Consider the following 18,431-nt stretch of genomic DNA (forward strand, 5'->3'; position numbering starts at 1 on the left):
CTTTGTTTCATGATACGCGTAGGTTAAAGCTATCCTGAAGGCCTCATGATCGAACACAAAGGTCTTTCTTCCGCAGATCATGACGCTTATCGCACCACATACGCCAGTTAGGTCGAGAAACCATTCGAGCCGTGCTACATGACGAAGCCTTGTTCGATGCGGCGATAAACGAATGCAGCCCATATCTTTCAAGGGTCGCTTGGAGGCGTTTGAGAAGCGGCGCGCGAGTGCCCATCGATTTCATCTTATTCATATTTCAAGGGCTTTTGTTTGTTTTTTTCTTGAAAAAAGACAGGCACACTTGCTTGATTCGCGAGTTATTTCAGCTTCCCAACAACTCTGTAATTTGCATGTTTGCGATTCAAGCAATCATTAAAAAGTTCGCTAATTAAAGGCAATTAATACCTCGTGATGAAAAAATATTGGCTCTAAGTACACACGACTGCCGATACTATGCAGTCGCTACAGTTTGTCAAGATCTCTTGGTTCTTTTCTTTAAATCTTGGTCTTAGATAACTGGGGCACCCCCTACGTGTGTCTATGTATGCGAGCTTTCTTCGTTATGTTGGCTGCGTGCGACTAATCAAAAGAGTAATCAGCAAGTTCTTTATTCGTTCACAGAGCTTCCGACAAACAGCCAGCGTAGTCTCTGTATGCTGTGAGTGATTGTGAAAAGTAAAACAATGAGATAAAAAAGGCGACTACGAAAGGCTCGCAATCCATCGACAAATCGAGTGGCGACAGTTCGCATGACACTCCACGAGTCGCAGAAGCGTCGGTGCACGACGAACGAAGTCTGGTGTCTTCCGTAAGTCACGTGTGGCGATTTCAATGGATCTCCTCCGGCTTGGATAACAATCCTTTGCGTAATACGCCTATATGAGGGAGACTATGCGCTCCATTGAGGCGGCAACGAATCGCGTAAAATCATTGCAATCCCGAAGGATGTTCGTCATCACCTACCGCCACTGCTTCTCTAGAACACCAGGACATGCTCTGGCTGTGGCCTCACCTACTAGTAGCCCGGAAACTTATTCCAAGAACAAAATAAACGCGTGGTGCTGCAGTTGCAAGGCAAAGCCGGTTGTCATAGAAGATATATCGGCGGGTGGCGCCACGTCAATTACAGTCACAAGGCTGGCAGCTAACTCTTCATTTCCAGCTTCTCAAGCTGCTCCTCTGTCTCGTCGAGCCTTGCGTCTATGTTTGTGGCCAGTACCGTCAGTGTGTCGATCGAGCGCTGAAGCGCGGTTATCCTGTCTTCTTCATACGTACACAGCAATTGCTCGTCGGCTTCGTGCCGAACCACGGTGACGTCATGGCTGGCGACGGAAGTGTCATCCTGTCCAGGAACTTCGTCGATTGCCGCACTTGAGGATATGTTGCTGCACCGACCCATGTAGTGAGCAGCCAACACATCTATCATGATATTCTCGCCGCACTGTTGACACTGGAACGTGTGAAAGGTGCAATCTTCCTCGTAGTGGTGCAGCACCGCCACCAGAGGGCCGACGAAATCGCAGCCGTATGGCTTATTCCAGCAGTAGGCCTGAGAGAATGAAAAATAAGGGGAAGAGGGAGTAGGGGATGGCGATAAATTTTCATGTTAAGAAAAGCAATCTTCAGAACTCTACACTTCTAACATCTGATAATCCGCCTACACTTTATCAAGCAACATAACTGCCGCAAGCTTCCATGCCGTACATGAATAAGTTTCAGCATAGATTGACCGACCTAATTTTTCAACAAAGTAAAGCTCTAAAATGTGCGGTAAGCAAACAAACACATTAAGCGCATCGAGTTTAGATTTATCGCATGCATGGCCAAGTACTTCACAAAAGCTTCACCTGACAGATTCCAACCAACATCTCCGATCTGCATATAAACATGCATTCCTAATTTATTCAATTGTTTGCTAACGTGTAGAAATATCCATTTTCCGCGTTCCATGCTTGCGCTGTTTGCTGATGTACGTGTTCGTGCCAACGAGCCCGGTTAGCCACCAGTCTGCATAGTTTAGGCTATGGCAAAATTCCAGTCTTGTTGATCCGCTAGGCGTTTCAAACTTCTAAGAGAGCAGACCGCATGTAGTAGTTGGTAAATTGAAAGGTCCTTCAGGCCCTACCGCACAGTGGAGCCACACACTACCGGAATTCGACATTACCATGACAAATAAGCCCAGGCGGTAACATTATGATGCCCACCGCTTGTCCGTAGTCGCTATAGAACCCGCCAACGCAATAAAAGCGGGACTACGATGCCTTAAAACTATAAACGTCGGCTACTTCCCCTAACAGCTCCAAGCAGGCCCCGAACTAACTCTCTTCCAGCACTTAAAAGGCAACATCAGGTTCGTTCCGAGGATGTTTTAAGGCCGATTTATATTCATTTTCAATGCACAACCGAGTCCTCGCAAAGAGAACCATTCATCCGTCCACGCAAACTATACCTTGTTATTCAGACCTCAGCACTATGCCCAGAGAATTTACACGCCCTCTAAGACGATCCGACGACGGGTCTCCGATTATGATCCCGTGCACTCTCGCTGACACAGGAGAAACGTGTTACTGACCAACGGCGTCAGTAACATACGTAATATACGTAATAAGAGTAATATACGCCAAGACATGAGGAGTCTGAATGACGCAAGATGCCACCGACAAGTTCCTCGGGACTCCTTCGGCCAATCTAACCGCCTTTCTGGGAGCCTTTCTGGAATGAACACGAAATAGGTGGATCGTAACGGCTACCGAGTACCGATCACCTCCCTGGAACGGAAGGGCCGCCCAAAGATTGTGCGGCCCGAAGGTTGTGCTGCAAAGATGGTTCGAGACGAGATTCTTCGTCAAGAACATCCTCCTGAATCATGGTGCCCCAGAATTCTTGACCTCCGAAAGGGGAAAGGCTTTTAAGTGGAGCGAATCATGCAATACTGAAATTAAGGCGAACAAGCAAACCCAGGACAAGCGCCTACCACTCGCAGACGAACGGTCTTATGCGATGGCTAAACAAAACCCTGGCCGACATGCTGGCAATGCTTCTCCAGCACAAGCTCAAAACGCCGCCTTTCGGCACATAACGTTTCTCTATAAATACAGGTGTGCAAGAAACATTGATGGCCCCGTGAAAGCTGGTTTAGGGATGAAGTCCTGCCACTTTGCTTCACTCCATACTACCGAACATCAACGATTAAGGAAATCTCGACGTCACCGCCTATACAACCGGCGTGCTAAAGAAGCCCGACAGCTCGCCCATCTGCGAGAAACATGAGAGAACCGACTCCTGACAATCTTCGACGGCGCTACGTGGAATACCAGCCATTTGAACCTGCCCGGATTATAAGAGGCCGTAGTGGGCTTCACGACAAACTTTTGTGACCCTATTTTGGGCCCTACACGATACTTCGACGTCTTGGCAGACTGCACTACGGAGTTAAAAATTATGGGGTTTTACGTGCCAAAACCACTTACTGATTATGAGGCACGCCGTAGTGGAGCACTCCGGAAATTTAGACCACCTGGGGTTCTTTAACGTGCACCTAAATCTAAGCACACGGGTGTTTTTCGCATTTCGCCCCCATCGAAATGCAGCCGCCGTAGCCGGGATTCGATCCCGCGACCTCGTGCCTCGTGCCACTGAGCAACCACGGCGGGTGCACTACGGAGTCGTGGCCGATGGTGTTTCGCAGTCACAGCAGCGCTGCGCATGGCCATGCAGAAGTCATCCGCGTGTAGTGTGCTTTAAGTCGTTCTTTGCATGCATACTGTGAAACAAATTCTTATTCGTTTGTTAAATTTATGCCCTTGTATTGCGTTCATGTCTTGTTTGCAGCATCAGGACGTTGCCATTCAAATGGCGCATTGCGACGCATATTTTACTTTTCGTCGGTGACCGGTCCAGTTATCCGTGATGCATGTTGCGCCTCCTGTATTCGAAATTTTGAAGACAATGTCCTCCTTCGCGAATTACTGCGACTTTTCCGTAAGTGGTATCTGTTTCTAACGCTAGCTTTTTCCATGGGCCAATTCCTGAGATATTACAGTCTATTTGCAGTCGCGAATAGTTTAGTCTAAAGACCAATGCTCTTCCGACTCCCATCACTAAATAAGTCAGATGACAAGAGTGCTGTTACGCAGTGACTTAGTACATCTTGTAGCGCTACGTCGCCGCTCGCGCACCGGTAATATTCCACTACATCGTGGCCGCGGCAATGCATCAGACCGAAGCTTGCTGGCTTGCTACTCGGCCCTCGCGTTGCTATGCCCCCCCTCATCAAATTGCTCAACCAAGCGAACTTTGAAGAGCGGAATAAGAAACGTGCAGAGGATGCCAGACGTCGGCTGGGCGTGGACTGAAAAATGTTCGAAAGAGACTCAACCTCTAGGCAGCGTCAATCAAAGGTTGTCGCTCCTGCACGTCTGTCACAATACGTTATACACTTCATACAACGTATATGTATGTACAGTCACCCGCAAAAGTTTACGAGACGCGAGATTTGCCAAAGAGCCAAATTTCCGCGACGCCTGTGCACGTAGCCTCTCATCAAAAGCTTTGATCAGTAGCAGTTCTTGCGAACTACACTGATCCATTAAATTAGAAAGCGCTACACCTTAACAGAGAAGAAATCCACATTTGCCGTAAAACCAGTGCCCCGTAAACTTTTGCGGGTGACTGTACGGATGATAGCGAAGCTCCTATAGCTCCTAATGTATGGATGGATGGATGCTATGAGCGTCCCCTTTAGAACGGGGTGGTGGGTTGCGCCACCAAGCTCTTATATTGTCCAGTGTCTTAGCTATGGCAAAAAAGAAAAGAAAAAAGAATAAACAAGTGAGACAACCTTGTGGAGGCATGGCAGCGCCATCTACAATTCGAGGGGCCAACTTCTGGGTGGAAAAAAATAAACGTGTGTCGTTCGTGGCTTGTTGCGCCAAGTCGTCTGCTGCGTCAGCTGACATCGCATAGAGAGAGGAAGCAGTACAAATGACGCGTAAATGAAAACACTCGCCACAACGTCGCGTCACAATCCATTACGAATACACCCACATCTATACATAGCCCTCACCCATATCATATATAGCCCTCACCCATATCATATATAGCCCCCACGTAACTGGAGCCAAGCATTAAAAATATGCAAATGCCACGTAGCTGGACAGAACGAAGGTAATGTTGGCCGTCGCTTGGAGATATATCTTTTGCCTTCCACCTAATTACATACTTAGTCTTAATGAATCAACTTATCAATGAGAAATGTCAATGAGATAATTGTAAAAGAACATGAAAAACTCCCAACCAAGCTTTGAGTTGCTCAATACCTGCTGCACAAGAGGGCTTTTCCGAGGCTGAAAGAATCCCGTGAATACACCCCAAGTGCCTCGAGCTGCGAATTGTGTGGCAATTTGTGTATTCGCGGGCTCCTTTCACGCTCGAAAAAAAGAACACTTATGTAGCCCGTATTTAGCAACAAAGCTATATCGCTAGTTTTTCATGTTGCTCTACAATTTTCTTATTTACACTTTGAATCTAAGTATACTTGGGAAGTTGAATAATACTAAACATGTAGTTAGGCGGAATACAAAAAAAATATTCTGAGTAGCTCCAATCGGATGCAAACAATATTTCGTTGGCTCTATCCAGCTACGTGGCATTTGCATGTTTATCTTTGTGCATTATAGTTGGGACACCCGGTATATCGACATTTTGTATGGCAACGAATAAGAGTTGACATTGCACTGTTACAATCTTGGCAGAGCAAACTACAGAAAACCTGCACAGTTGCTTGCTCCTAATTATGGCTGACGTTGTAATTATTGCTCCACTGCTGACGTTAACTACGCATTATTTTCATGAACCAGTGCTTTGCCCCGCGACATGTAGTCGCACTTGAATCGCACTACCTGCTTTCGCTCCTCAATGGTTTGGAACCACATTTCAGCCTGGCCTTCGCGACCATGTGAATTGACCTTGGATCATACACCCCCATTCTCACTCCCAACTCTGGCAGGAAGACATTGCTTTTCATTTACTTCCAACTAGACGTTGAATTGCGTTCCAATTGCTTATTTGAATGCTGCCATCAATTTTGTGGTGAAGGTGTCCTGTCTCACAAAATTGCTTGCGCGACACGAATAGTGTCGCAGTTTCTAAAACGCACGCGAATGATTACTCGGAAGTGCACCGCGATGCATGCGTAAATAGCGTGTAGATTTTACCCGTCAGTTCAACCTTGACGACCGCCGGCCATTCTGCTCGCCGCCAGCGTTGCGATTCGAGTGTTGCTCGTCTTTGTGGCCACAAACATTGTGCGGTTATAAATGCTAAATCCAGAATCTGGTACATGAGGCACAGCGTAGCTGTGGAACAATTTTTTCTACCTGGGGTTCTTTAAAGTTCATCCAAACCGAAGAGCGTTTTGGCGCTTCGCCCCTTTGACGGCTAGAAAGAGTAGCGGGAGTCGGGCACACCATCTACGCCGACGACGTTACGCTATGGGTACCGGCAGGAAGCGACGGACACATCGAGACAACGCTGTAAGAAGCGGTCAACGCCATCGAGGAACAGCTGGGCGGGTCTGGACTCGTTTGCTCTCGGGCCAAGTCAGAACTGCTGGTGATACCACGGGCAGGAGCGGGCAGGAAAAGAAAGAATATGGAAGTCAAGTACGAGCATCCAAAGATCACGGTCAAGACAGCGGGAGGACAAGTAATACCGGAGGTCGAGAAGATTCGAGTGCTCGGGCTGCTCATCCAGCAAGACCGAGCCAACGGTGAAACGGCCAACAAGCTCGCGGGCAAAGCGGCCGCGGCAATGAGACTCATCAAGAGGGTGTCTAATAGAAGAGCGGGGATGAAGGAGGAGGGCCTCACTAGGCTCGTTCAATCCTTCACAGTTGGCCACATAACGTACGTGGCCGCCTTCCACAACTGTAGGCCGAGCGAACGCAACAAAATAGACGACACCATACGCAAGGCGTATAAGGCGGCACTCGGTCTCTTCGGGAGCACGAGCACCGAAAATTCATGGCGCTGGGAGTCCACAACACGCTGGACGAAATAGCCGAAGCACAGAGAACGGCGCAACTCGAGCGTCTCTGAAACGAGAACCGGAACACAGATACTGCGGAACCTTGGCCTCGAGCCGAGGGAAGGCAAGCAGCAGAAAGACGTACCTATACCGGAGAGCATCAAAAGAAAGCTCAGGGTCTGCCCGATCCCGAGGAACGTGAACCCCGAGCACAACAAGGAGCGGAGGTTGGCGAGGGCCAGGGCTCTCGTGGACCTCCACGCCAGAGAAGGCGCCGTCTACGTGGACGCGGCGGAGTATCGAGGGAGCAGCAACGCATACGCGGCGGTGGCTGTCGGGGCATCGACGGGTGCAACGAAAACCGCGGCGAGCGTCCGGACTCGAGAGGTGCACCGGGCGGAGGAGGTGGCCATCACCTTGACCGTCTCCGACCCCGGATGCACTACAGTGTTGTGTGACTCTAGAACGGCAGTGAAGAACTACGGCAAGGGTAAGGTATGCAGTGAGGCCGCGCGCATACTGCGCAAGGCCGAAGAAATCGGACGCAAAAGTGCTGTGGTGATCAAGTGGTTTCCGGCCCACATGGGTAGTGACGTGTCGGAAGGCGGGAACGTGAACCACAAAGACTGCCAACTCGGCCGCGCGAGGACTAACCAACCGCGCAGCTGCAAGCACGGCCGACTCGGAGTGTTGGTCGCGGTGCAGTGCCAAGGACAAGATGACCAACTCCAACGAAATAGTGAAGTGGTACAGACTGAGCAAACAGACTATGTCGCCACCTCACCTGGGGCTTACCGGGAAGGAGGCAGTGTTATACAAACAGTTACAGACGGGGTCCCTGCTCACGCCGGTGCTAGCTAAGCACGTGTGTCCGAGCGTGTACGCGAGTGACGTGTGTAGACTGTGCGCGAAGGAGAGAGCCACCGCGGCTCACATCCTTTGGGACTGTAGCGTAAATCCGCGAGAAGCCAGCGAAAAGACGACGATCCCGCCATAGCTAGAGGCTGCAACGAGGAGCTATGATCAAGAGACACAACTCAAGGCCGTCCAGCAGGTTGCGGCAGCTCTAGAGAGGCAGCGACCGCGTGAAACCGAGAAGGGGGGCAGCACGCCCAGGAAAGGGGCGGCGGCCCTCTCAGACCGGCGGAAGTAGCGAGCAACCAAGACCTCGAGGAGCACAACGCACGAGACTGACGTAGTGGCCACGTCGCGGTAAAAGCTTGTCTTCCCTGCGTGGAGGGAGCCTAACCGATTCTGCAGGCATTTTCAATAAAGTTGTTCTCCCTCTCTTTCTCTCTCCCCTTTTAAACGCGGCCAGAATCGAGGCAGCAGCCGCGAGCTCAGAAGAGCAACGTCACATTGGCTAAGCCACAACGATGAATTTTTAGGGTACAATTTCTACCAATAAAGATATTCCGAACTCACTACAGGCATCATATGCTTCGACATTTTCACAACGGGACACCCTTCATCCCTTGCCTAATCGCGTCGAAGAGCTTTCTTTCCCACGGCGCATCGCTGTGCGCAGCTTCAAGACGAACACACCCGGCTCACTCAACCATCTTATTGTGGCTTATCGCAGTAGAATGCCGACGTGGACTAGTGGTCAGGACTCTCGACTTAAAGCACGCTAGAGCGCTCAGCTTACAGACTTAAGTACTGTTTCGATAAGTATTATAGTCGTTCAGATTTATTGTCGTACGCATGGGCATTAAACCCATCTGTTAACTCAAAACTGAATTTCATTGAAAAAACTAACTGGTCGAGATGAGTTCTTTATGCGCTCCTCACTGACCATAGCGTTATGCCCGACAACACAGCTGAGCAAGTGTGTATGAATTCGGGGTAAAGAAAGTGCCAAAATATTGCACAGTTTTCCCAGCATGAAAAGCACCTTGTGTGCCACTGCCAATGCTTCGATGCTCAACAATTTCTTCAGCGATCTAGTATGAGCCATTTAGATGACAGACGCTCTCAAAGGAAAGCTAGTGGTACCTTGGCCGAAGGTACTGTACTGTGCGATGCTCGAGCAGGCAAGCGGCACTCACGGCGCTCACAAAAAAATCTTGCGACATACACTTTCAAGTTCCTGAATCGTTTTGCGCTACATGAGAGTGCTTTCTAAACGTTGGCGCGGCAGACCTGCATCATGAGCTTCTGTGCGAATACGTCAGAATAACTGACTTAAGCACTGAGTAGTAGGCGAAAGGCATGCGAATCAGCGAGCCGTGGAGGAAGCATGCACGTGTGTACATATTTATTGATCCTCCTACCTTCAAGGCCGAGCGTTGCAGCTGGGAGCCGGCATAAAATAGGTTGACATGTGCGCTTACATGTACGCAACGAACAAAGCGATAAGGCAGAACACTACCACTACCAATTCATAAAGCTAATGAAGCCCCGTTGCACTTTGTCAAGGCAACTGGACTATAGGAAGGCCCGTGACGGTCAGAAGCAAACATTCTCTGCTAGTAGCTAACTCTAACCACGTCTTTTTCTTATCTTCTTTTCTTGTACGCGTTTACCGCGCCCCAGGTGCAGGGTAGTCAACAAGGCGTGACCTTGGTTAACCTTGCTGTCTTCTCTTTTTTGTCTGTTTCCGGTTACAGCGGCTCAGGAGAGTCGCGCTTGACCACAACGCGAAAGCTCTTAACAGAACAGTCTTCAGACTTGCCCCCGTTGCTAAGGAGACGACAGATGGAGGGCACTCACCTTAAGGCCCCGCTTCTTCCTAGCTGGAAGCTGCAACTCCTGGCACTCGGCCTCGCAGAACGACTCTCCGTCCAGGGGACAGACGCTTCCGCCATCTTCGATGACACAGCCAGCACAGCACTTTTTGCACAAGCCGTGCGAACAGGGAAGCACGAACGTCGTGCTTGGAAGAACGTAACAGATACAGCAGGCGTAACGATTCAACGTCACCTCGTCCTCGAAAAGCGTCGGGCGCCAATTGACGCCGCTGACCGAGCCGGTCATTCGGTGCAGAGCTCGGCGTCCGACATCACGCGTGGCGGCCATCAGTGGTAGCGGAAGGGAGGCAATGCCAAGGCTTCACTGGACACTGAGCCACTGCGCTTTGCAAAAGCTGGCGTTTCTTTGTGATCACGTGGCGTGTGATAACGTGGTAAGATAAGATGGGCGTGGGAGCGGTGGCGGTGGCAGCAGCGTAGGACGCACCGGCAGTGTATACTTGAAGTGACACGCTTACAAAAAAATATTTCCTTCAAGTAATCGCTTCAGGTCATCCAGTTGCCACTATTAACTTTCGATACGAAGCGCGTGAATGACGAGCACCGAGAGGTACGCCTATTCGGGTGATAATGCTGTCGCACTGGTATCCTGCATATTATAAGCTCTCGAACTGATATCATTCCACTCCGAGTATCCGAGATGCGTCGCTCAGGCCAGATTTTCTTGTAAAATATTACGACTAGTTACTTTCTTAGTCATAGTCACTTACCATTACATATTTATGAAAAAACTATTGCCAATAACATGCTTCCAAAGTTTGCTGAGGTAAGGGATACATGGTTCTGCAAGAAGATTAATACAGAAGTTATTCCATTGCGTAACGCTGAAGATTATCTGCTGAACCTATTCAGAAAGGTTTGTTGTTATTGTGCAGCGGTATTTACTGGCAACTGCCGTGAAAAATAAAAGTGCTTTCAGAGCCGGGAACGTGGAAGAAAATCTCCCATATGAGCCATTGCCTACTGTCGAAATCACTATTGATTTCTTCAATGTAATGTGCTTGAATATCTTAGACCTAAACCTTATAGTAAATCTTATCTTGTGTCGATACATTGCATGGATTTTTGGAAAAGCACGGGAGGAAGACGAAGTTATTCTTTCATAGAAGGCTTGTACTTTTGTCTCTGCTTTTTCGCTTTGTTTCTCTGCATTTCTGAGAGCTGCCGCTCCCTCTTTGCGGCAATGGATGAAGACAAGTCCGAGGACCTTCCTGGATAACGTCCAGGAAACGTGGAAGTGCGTAACGCGATGCAGACAGCGAGGCCACTGAGCTATGCATGGAGAGCTACGACTTCTAGAACGATGAGTTCAACATGGTGATGAGAAGACCAGCAAAAAGAAGACTACTGCAGGCAACTTCATCGGCGCGTGCTTGTACTATATGGAGTGCACCGCAGCGCTGGTCGCACACTGTGCTCATGCCCGTAGACCCGGCGACCAATTTGCGGCTCCTAAACAAACAGGTGCTCTCTTCGTTGCTCGAGAAAATTGCACCAAATGAGATTAAAGACGAGAATAAACTCGCGCAAAAATGTCCTAGCCATTGACGTGTTACACCGAAGCGCCCTACAAGGCCTGCGTAATATTTTTATTTATTTATTTTATTTATTTGGTCATACTTTTAACCCTCCAATGAGGGTCGTTAGAGGGAGGGAAGAAGAACATATACATTTCATAAGCACTTCAATGAGCAATCATGAATCAGAATTCAAAATTTGTACACCATTTCTCAAAAACATATCGACACCCAGCTCAAATTCTTGCACGTTCTTTCGTGCAACAATTGACCGATATCAACAATGTAAAGATGCAATCAATGATCCCTACAGGCAGCGATGGTACTGTGAGCGTCATTTATGACGTCCACGTTGCCCTCCCGAATTAGGATGTGCCATTACTGATCAAACCAACGACAGAAGGCACTTTCATTACGAAGGTGTCAGACTAGAAAACACACGCTGTGCAAAGGTTTTGTTTGAATGAGAAAGCCTTCCTACTCACGTGAAAGTAGGACATGTCCGCCATCTAGTACGACCATTCGGGCCGAAGCGCTTCCAGTGCTTCAAGTATTGCAAGATTGACGACGTAAAGGGTGTCTGCGTGAACAACGTCATGTGCCCGCTGTGCTCTCAGTCCCATTCAGAAGACGCCTGCAGCACAGGTGTTCTAAAGTTCCCTAAGTGCAGTAGTGCGCACAAGGCCTCATTAAAGCATTGCCCGCGTCTGCGGAAGAAATTCGCAATCCTCAAATGAATGGTGCGGGACAATTCAACGCATAGAGAGGCTGCTGCCGTTCTTCAGCGATGTCGGCATTGACGCCGAAAACGTTCCCGAAATACCGCAGCTGCATATAGTGACACGCCATCTCCCGCCGAAGAATTGCCGCACCAACGCATACCACCACCTAGACAGATACAATCAAAACAAACAAAGCGATATCTCTCGCCCCTCCTGAAGAATGGTCTGAGCTACCGAGGGCACAACGCGCTGCTAAGTTACCGCAAAACGCACCCACCTTGATGGCTTCGGCAAATGTTGAAGCAGCGCTGGCTGGTCATCTCCAAGTCAGCAAAATTTTGCGGCCTCTCTTGAATGGCATTCGCGTTATACTTAACAACAAGAAATCTTCGTCTGCGCAAAGCGCACTACAGATGCTGAACACTTTGAGTACAGTACTTGCAGCTCTCGGTTGAAATCCTGGCTCGCCAGAAGCCATCGATTCGTGACGAGGTACGGAACACGTTGATATTTCGGTGGAATGCCAGATAACTTAAGTCGCGCATGTCGGACATTCGACAGTTTGTGTTAGTGAATCAGTTCCCCACCATCGTCATCTGTGAGCCCCTATCAGCTCACATCAGACTGTACGCGTAATAGTGCTTCATGTCTGCCACGCACGGAGAATGAAGCAAGGTCATCGTTTTCATATGGCGTGACCTTCGTATGTCCATCATTAGGTGCCACCTGACCATGAAAACCAGTACGTGCGTCTGACAGTGAAGAAGGGCAAGCTCAATTTCGCTGTAGTTAGGGCCTACATTGCGCCTTCGAGTCGGCTGGAGTGCGAGCGGTTACGGCGAATCAAGACAGTGACTCCGTAGCCTTTGGTGATGACTGGAGATTTTAATGCCCAGTACTATCTCTGGGGAAGCTTTAAGATAAACTCGAGGGGCAGAAGATTAGTGTCTTTTGCCTCTAAACAAGGACTGTGTTTGTTAAATGAATGGAGACCCACCTTTCTGCATGGAACTATATGTAGTAGCTGCCTGGACTTCGCCTTTGTCTCACGATCTTTCACTAGAAAGGTCAGATGGTTCTCGGATATTGGAACGCGAGGAAATGACTACATGCCCACTTATCTGGAGATTGAAAGGTTGACTGGCTCGAAATTAGCCGGCGCCACTAGATGTACTGGCTGGCCGATGTTCAAATGAATTGCCGAAGATGGCTGTCGTGGTGACTTGTCCTCTAGCCTAGCATACACTATAAATGGTGCCCAAGAGGCTGTTTCTGAAAACGTCTACATACACCGAATACGACATTGAGCTAGAGAAGCTTAGTACAATTCGTCGCAGTGCAGAGTAAAGATACAGGCGTACAAAGTCGGCACGTGATTTGAGGTTGGCCAGAATAACTCAATCGAAGCTTCAGCGTCGCATTGACAAACTTGCATCGTAAAGTTGGACGTCATTCTGCGAGTGCTTGGATGCTCGACAACCTTTGTCTAAAATAGGAGAACTATTCGTGGTCTCCATGGAACCCCTTAGTAGCGTCACCCTTTGGAGTAGTTGGCCATTTACCACCAATACAGAGAGATTGACGGCGCTGACGGTTGCTGCAAGAGGACTGCTGTCGAAACTGGATCCGCTGGAACATTGACGCTCGACCACTCGACCGCCCCGGCATGAACAGTCCTTTGACTCTGAACGAACTCGAAGCTGCGGTTCCCTTGTGCAAACGTTTATCATCGCCTGGACATGACGGTATAACCTACCGTGCTCTATGTAATCTTGACAAAGAGGCTCGGAAAATGCTCCTTCTCTTGTTAAACAGCTCCTGGCAGACAGGTACGGTTCCCCAGAAACGGAATACCAGTCGCCTAATTCTCCTGCTCAAGCCTGCCAAGTCACCTGTAGGTTAAAACGCGTAGCTGTTTGGGCGAGTTGGTATTTCAAGACTTTTTTAGGCTTGTAACGCCTTGCACTTTCCCTTTTGCTCCTTCTGAGCCGCGCTACAAGCCTAAAAAACGCCTGTAGGCATTGCATCATATCAACCACTTGCGCTTGCCAGTTGCACCGGAAAACTAATGGAAAGGATGGTTGTAGCACTGCTAGAATGGTACCTCGAACATTACCAGGTATATCCAGACGCAGTGTCCGGTTTCAAGCATCACCTTTCTGCCATAGACAACGTTATTGACTTGGTGACGTACGTCGAGCGCCAGAAGTCCTGCAAAAGATTATCCGCTGCCATTTTCGGGATGTTATAGGAGCATAAGATAACATAACGCACGAAGCAATATTCAACGCGTTAGATGCAGTCGGACTTGTCGGCAAGATCTATTACTGTATTAGTAGCCACCTACAAAAGAGGTCCCTTTTCATACTCACCGAATATGGCCCAACCTCTAATACAGCAATCGCGGCGTCCTGCAGGGCGGAGTACTGAGCGCAACGCTCTTCACTCTAGCACTTGTTGGACTCGCCGACATCCTGCCATGCACCGTTAGGCTCTCCATCTATGGCGACGACATTTATATTCGGATGTCAGCGCCACGCTCTGCTTCAGAAGGGAGGCACTTTAACATCATCCTACCTTCGAGCACAGGGACTTCAAAGATCATGTGAAAAGTGCGCAGTGGTGGCATTTATCTGGAAACCAATGTCTCAATACCTGATATCCTTCGATAGACAGATGATCTCGTTCAGCACAAGTGACAGATTTTTGGGGTGCTAATTTACAAAAATCTCTCCTGGACCCCTCATGTGAATTATGTGAGAAACGGTCTGATGGAAATTCGGCATATGTTTAGGTTGCTAGCAGAAAAGACCAGGGGAATGTCAATGCAATCTATGCTGCAACTGTACAAGGTCCTCTTTATTGGATTCCTGCAGTACAGCCTACCGGTAATCGCCAACAGCTGCAGAGCTAAGCTTAATACAAAAGATGGCATCCAAGCCTAATCACTCAAGATACGCCTTGGTTTACCGCGGAAGGCGCTAGCGACTGAAGTTATTCCAGTCGCTCGAAATAACGCTATTAGACTGCACATTACATAGAAATGACATGTGTGCACATAAGATATTTCGCCCTAACCCCTACCCACCACCTCGCAAGTTTCACAGTAAAAATAACCGACACAACATTCAGTGCAACTAACTGTCTTCGCACACCATGCACCATGCCTCTCTCAGGTCACGCACCTGCGGCAAGGCCTTCGATTCCTCCATCGTGTGTGAGCCGTACTCAACTGAAATTATGTATCCGAGGTCTTCAAAGTAGTAGGACGTGCCACCATCTGCACTCAAGCAAATTAGTTTACCCCTCCTGTACGCGAAATACAGCGACTGCCCACCGGTCTATACTGTTGCTTCAAATACATGAACCAGTTCCGGGGGTGCTGTCGTTATATTAACAATGGGAACAACCGAGTGGTTCAATACTTCCCATATCTGGCTGTCCGCGACGCGCTTCATGTGATGAGTACTGAAAGACCGGCCTTACAATGTATGCAGTCATTTCTCCAACATAGAACTCACGATCAGATGATGTGCAAAATCGCGGAACATTTCCATCACTAGAGAGAAAAAGGCCATGATACCTCTTTTCGAAAGATACCAGGCCATTGCGGTGTCATTGGAAAGGATAACGCATATAAGGCAGCTTGGACGACAAAGAAGACCGCTGCGTCCCCGTTTCTCTCTCAAGGCCCGACGCTGCGAGACAACTCTCGCATTCCAGCACGCACGCTCTCCTTAGCAGAGTGGGATACAGCGCAATCAAGGCGCACCAGACTGCACAGACTAAACCCTTCGCTCCAACTCAGACCTTCGGTCGAAGTGCACCGGCGCGAAGCGTCTCTTGTGGAGGATTTTGCCTTCACGAAGGCTTATTCAGCACTCATTGAAGTTGCTGGCAGACGTGCATGAGATGTTTGCGGATGCGAGGAGAACATTGACCACTTATTGTGCACTTGTCCTCAGTTGGAAGCACAAAGACAATCGATGTCCAACGCATTGAGGAAACTAGATGATTGTCTTCTTAGTGAACATACAGTACAAGAACACCGTCCCCACCGATCATCGACTCAGAAGGGAGTGAAGGCACTTTTGGGCTTTCTGGAAACGTCTGGTTTGTACGAGCGGCTTTGACTTTAGTACTATCCTTGCACATCATTATACTCCGCCTCTCTCTCCCTTACTTTTCTCTCTTCCCTTCTCCCTTCCCCCAGCGTATGGTTGCCAACCGGACTCTTGACTGGATAACATCCCCGCCTTCCTTATATCCTCTATTTATCTATCTTTTTTGGAGAAGGGCAAACCAAATGTGGGTTTTGATGCACCTTCTGCCGTCATCACGCTGTCGTCATTCCGTTACCACAATACCGTGTTTTGGACATCTTCATCGCCAAACCGTCGTCGATAAACCGCCACGGTCCTTCCATTGTTGCCACCACCGTCTTGTCGTGTTTACAAACAGTCTTCGCTCACACACAACCGGGCATCTGAGAAGTCTTAAACCAGAAAGCTATAGCTTACTTGGGCAATCATACCCCGGTGGTTCCTGTGATTTTTTTAGATGCAGAAATAAAAATTCGGCAGAGACACTTTGGATTTGGACATGTGTTGGATTGATGTTTTCTGCGTTCAATAAAGCTTTTTCAGGGGATTCGGTGTGTGTGTGGCGTATATATTGGCCACAGACCGACTAATTTTATACGCTCATGACGTGGCGTAGAGAGTCCATCGCAGCAGACACCGCACCGTCGAAATCCGAAGAACAAGTGGCGCGAGGGAGGCACCGTACTCATTTTATGCACTCAAGACGTGGAGCCACCTCCTCCCTATTCGCTGTGCTGTCACGTGCCCAATTACACCCGCACTAGTTCACACCTTTAGTCAGCCAGATCACTGCGACGTGATGTGTGCAATGACGCACACAATAAGCACACTTTTAGTCAACCATGCAGAACAGTGCATCCGCCGCAGCATCTGGGAAGCGTGCTCGTGTCGCGTTCAGGAGACGCCGCTTAGATTTCCACCCAGATCGAAAGGTACCAAATTTTCTATTCAAAGTCATGGATTTCCTCTATTTACAATAGCCTCCCTGAGAAATTCGACGTCACTCCGAACATTTCTGACGTGTTTTTGGTTTTGCACCATCCGCCACTTTTTGTACCATCGAACGGTCTACGACGACGAGCCGACTACGACGACGGATTTTTGCGTAATGGGGCAAACAATGTTTTCGGATTAATTAAAAAAAAGGAGACAAACTTATGCTAAAAGACAACAGACTAAATGCACTTGGCGCCACAGTATTTAGCGTCTCTAAGCACGGTGCAATGCTTTGGTGCCATCTGTTAGGACGAAATCGACACACTTTGTCGCCTAGGTGCCACCTGTTTAGGCCTAGCCGTGTCAGAACGAATAACTACTTAATAATAAGGACAAGACTTAACTAATACAGTGTCCTCATCGAAAAATGAGGCTAAGCGACATCTGATATTAACATTTATTTCTAGCTGTGTCGATAGAGAGCAAGTAAAACGGGCGTATTGGATCGAAACGGCAAGCCAGAGCACTGCTGTGTTCATGCAATCACAGTAACCGACGGAAGCCATCCTGGTTAATTTGCCGAAGCCCAATCACCTTTTCGTATCAGCGGTTTAAGCGGCCGGTATTGGTAATAGCATGAAGGTAACTCCATATGAGTTATCATTGCTCCTTTCTTTATAAATATAGCAGCAACGCAACCGATGTTGTGCGATTTGTGAGCGATTTTGGGGATGAATATGTGGAAAGTAGATCACAAGTTCTGTTAATCAGACCAGCCTTCCCGTCTTCTAAGCTTCAATTTCGCACTTTCAACAGGCATATATGGTAACTTGATTATACAGATAGCTATAGCTTTTTAACTAGCCACATGGACATTTAAATTTATCACGCCAGAAATTTCCACCTCTTCCAGAAATTCACCTGACTATGTATATGGAACAGCTGTACGTTTGACCAGCCATGCGCAGAACAATTATTTCAGAAATAACAGGCGCATAATTATATATATATATATATATATATATATATATATATATATAGAGAGAGAGAGAGAGAGAGAGAAACCGCGTTCATCACACCTGATGGCCTATACCAATTTAAAGTAATGCCGTTTGGCTTATGCAACGCCCCTGCCACCTTTGAGCGTATGATGTACTCCTTGCTCCAAGGTTTTTAATGGTCCACATGCCTCTGCTACCTCGACGACGTCATCGTCTTCTCGCCAACGTTCGACACTCACCTTGAGCGTCTCACAACTATACTTGCTGTATTTCGAAAGGCGAAGCTGCAACTTAACTCGTCCAAATGTCGTTTTGGCCATCGACAAATTATACTCTTCTGGGCCATCTCGTTGACGCTTCCGGAATACAGCCTGAT

At 48.4% G+C, this 18,431-nt stretch overlaps 1 protein-coding gene across 1 annotated transcript; it reads right to left on the reverse strand.

Moving 5' to 3' along the window:
- Positions 1–592: 592 nt before the first annotated feature.
- On the reverse strand, positions 593–10,135 carry LOC126530374 (uncharacterized). The gene is made up of 2 exons (XM_050177680.3): positions 9,739–10,135; positions 593–1,549 (listed from the first exon to the last, which is right to left on the reverse strand). The coding sequence occupies exons 1-2, from the start codon at positions 10,042–10,044 to the stop codon at positions 1,145–1,147; spliced, it is 711 nt and encodes a 236-aa protein (XP_050033637.1). The 5' UTR covers positions 10,045–10,135; the 3' UTR covers positions 593–1,144.
- Between the last annotated feature and the right edge of the window lie 8,296 nt (positions 10,136–18,431).

Source organism: Dermacentor andersoni, chromosome 4 (assembly GCF_023375885.2).
Source record: "Dermacentor andersoni chromosome 4, qqDerAnde1_hic_scaffold, whole genome shotgun sequence".
Taxonomy (NCBI): domain Eukaryota; kingdom Metazoa; phylum Arthropoda; class Arachnida; order Ixodida; family Ixodidae; genus Dermacentor; species Dermacentor andersoni.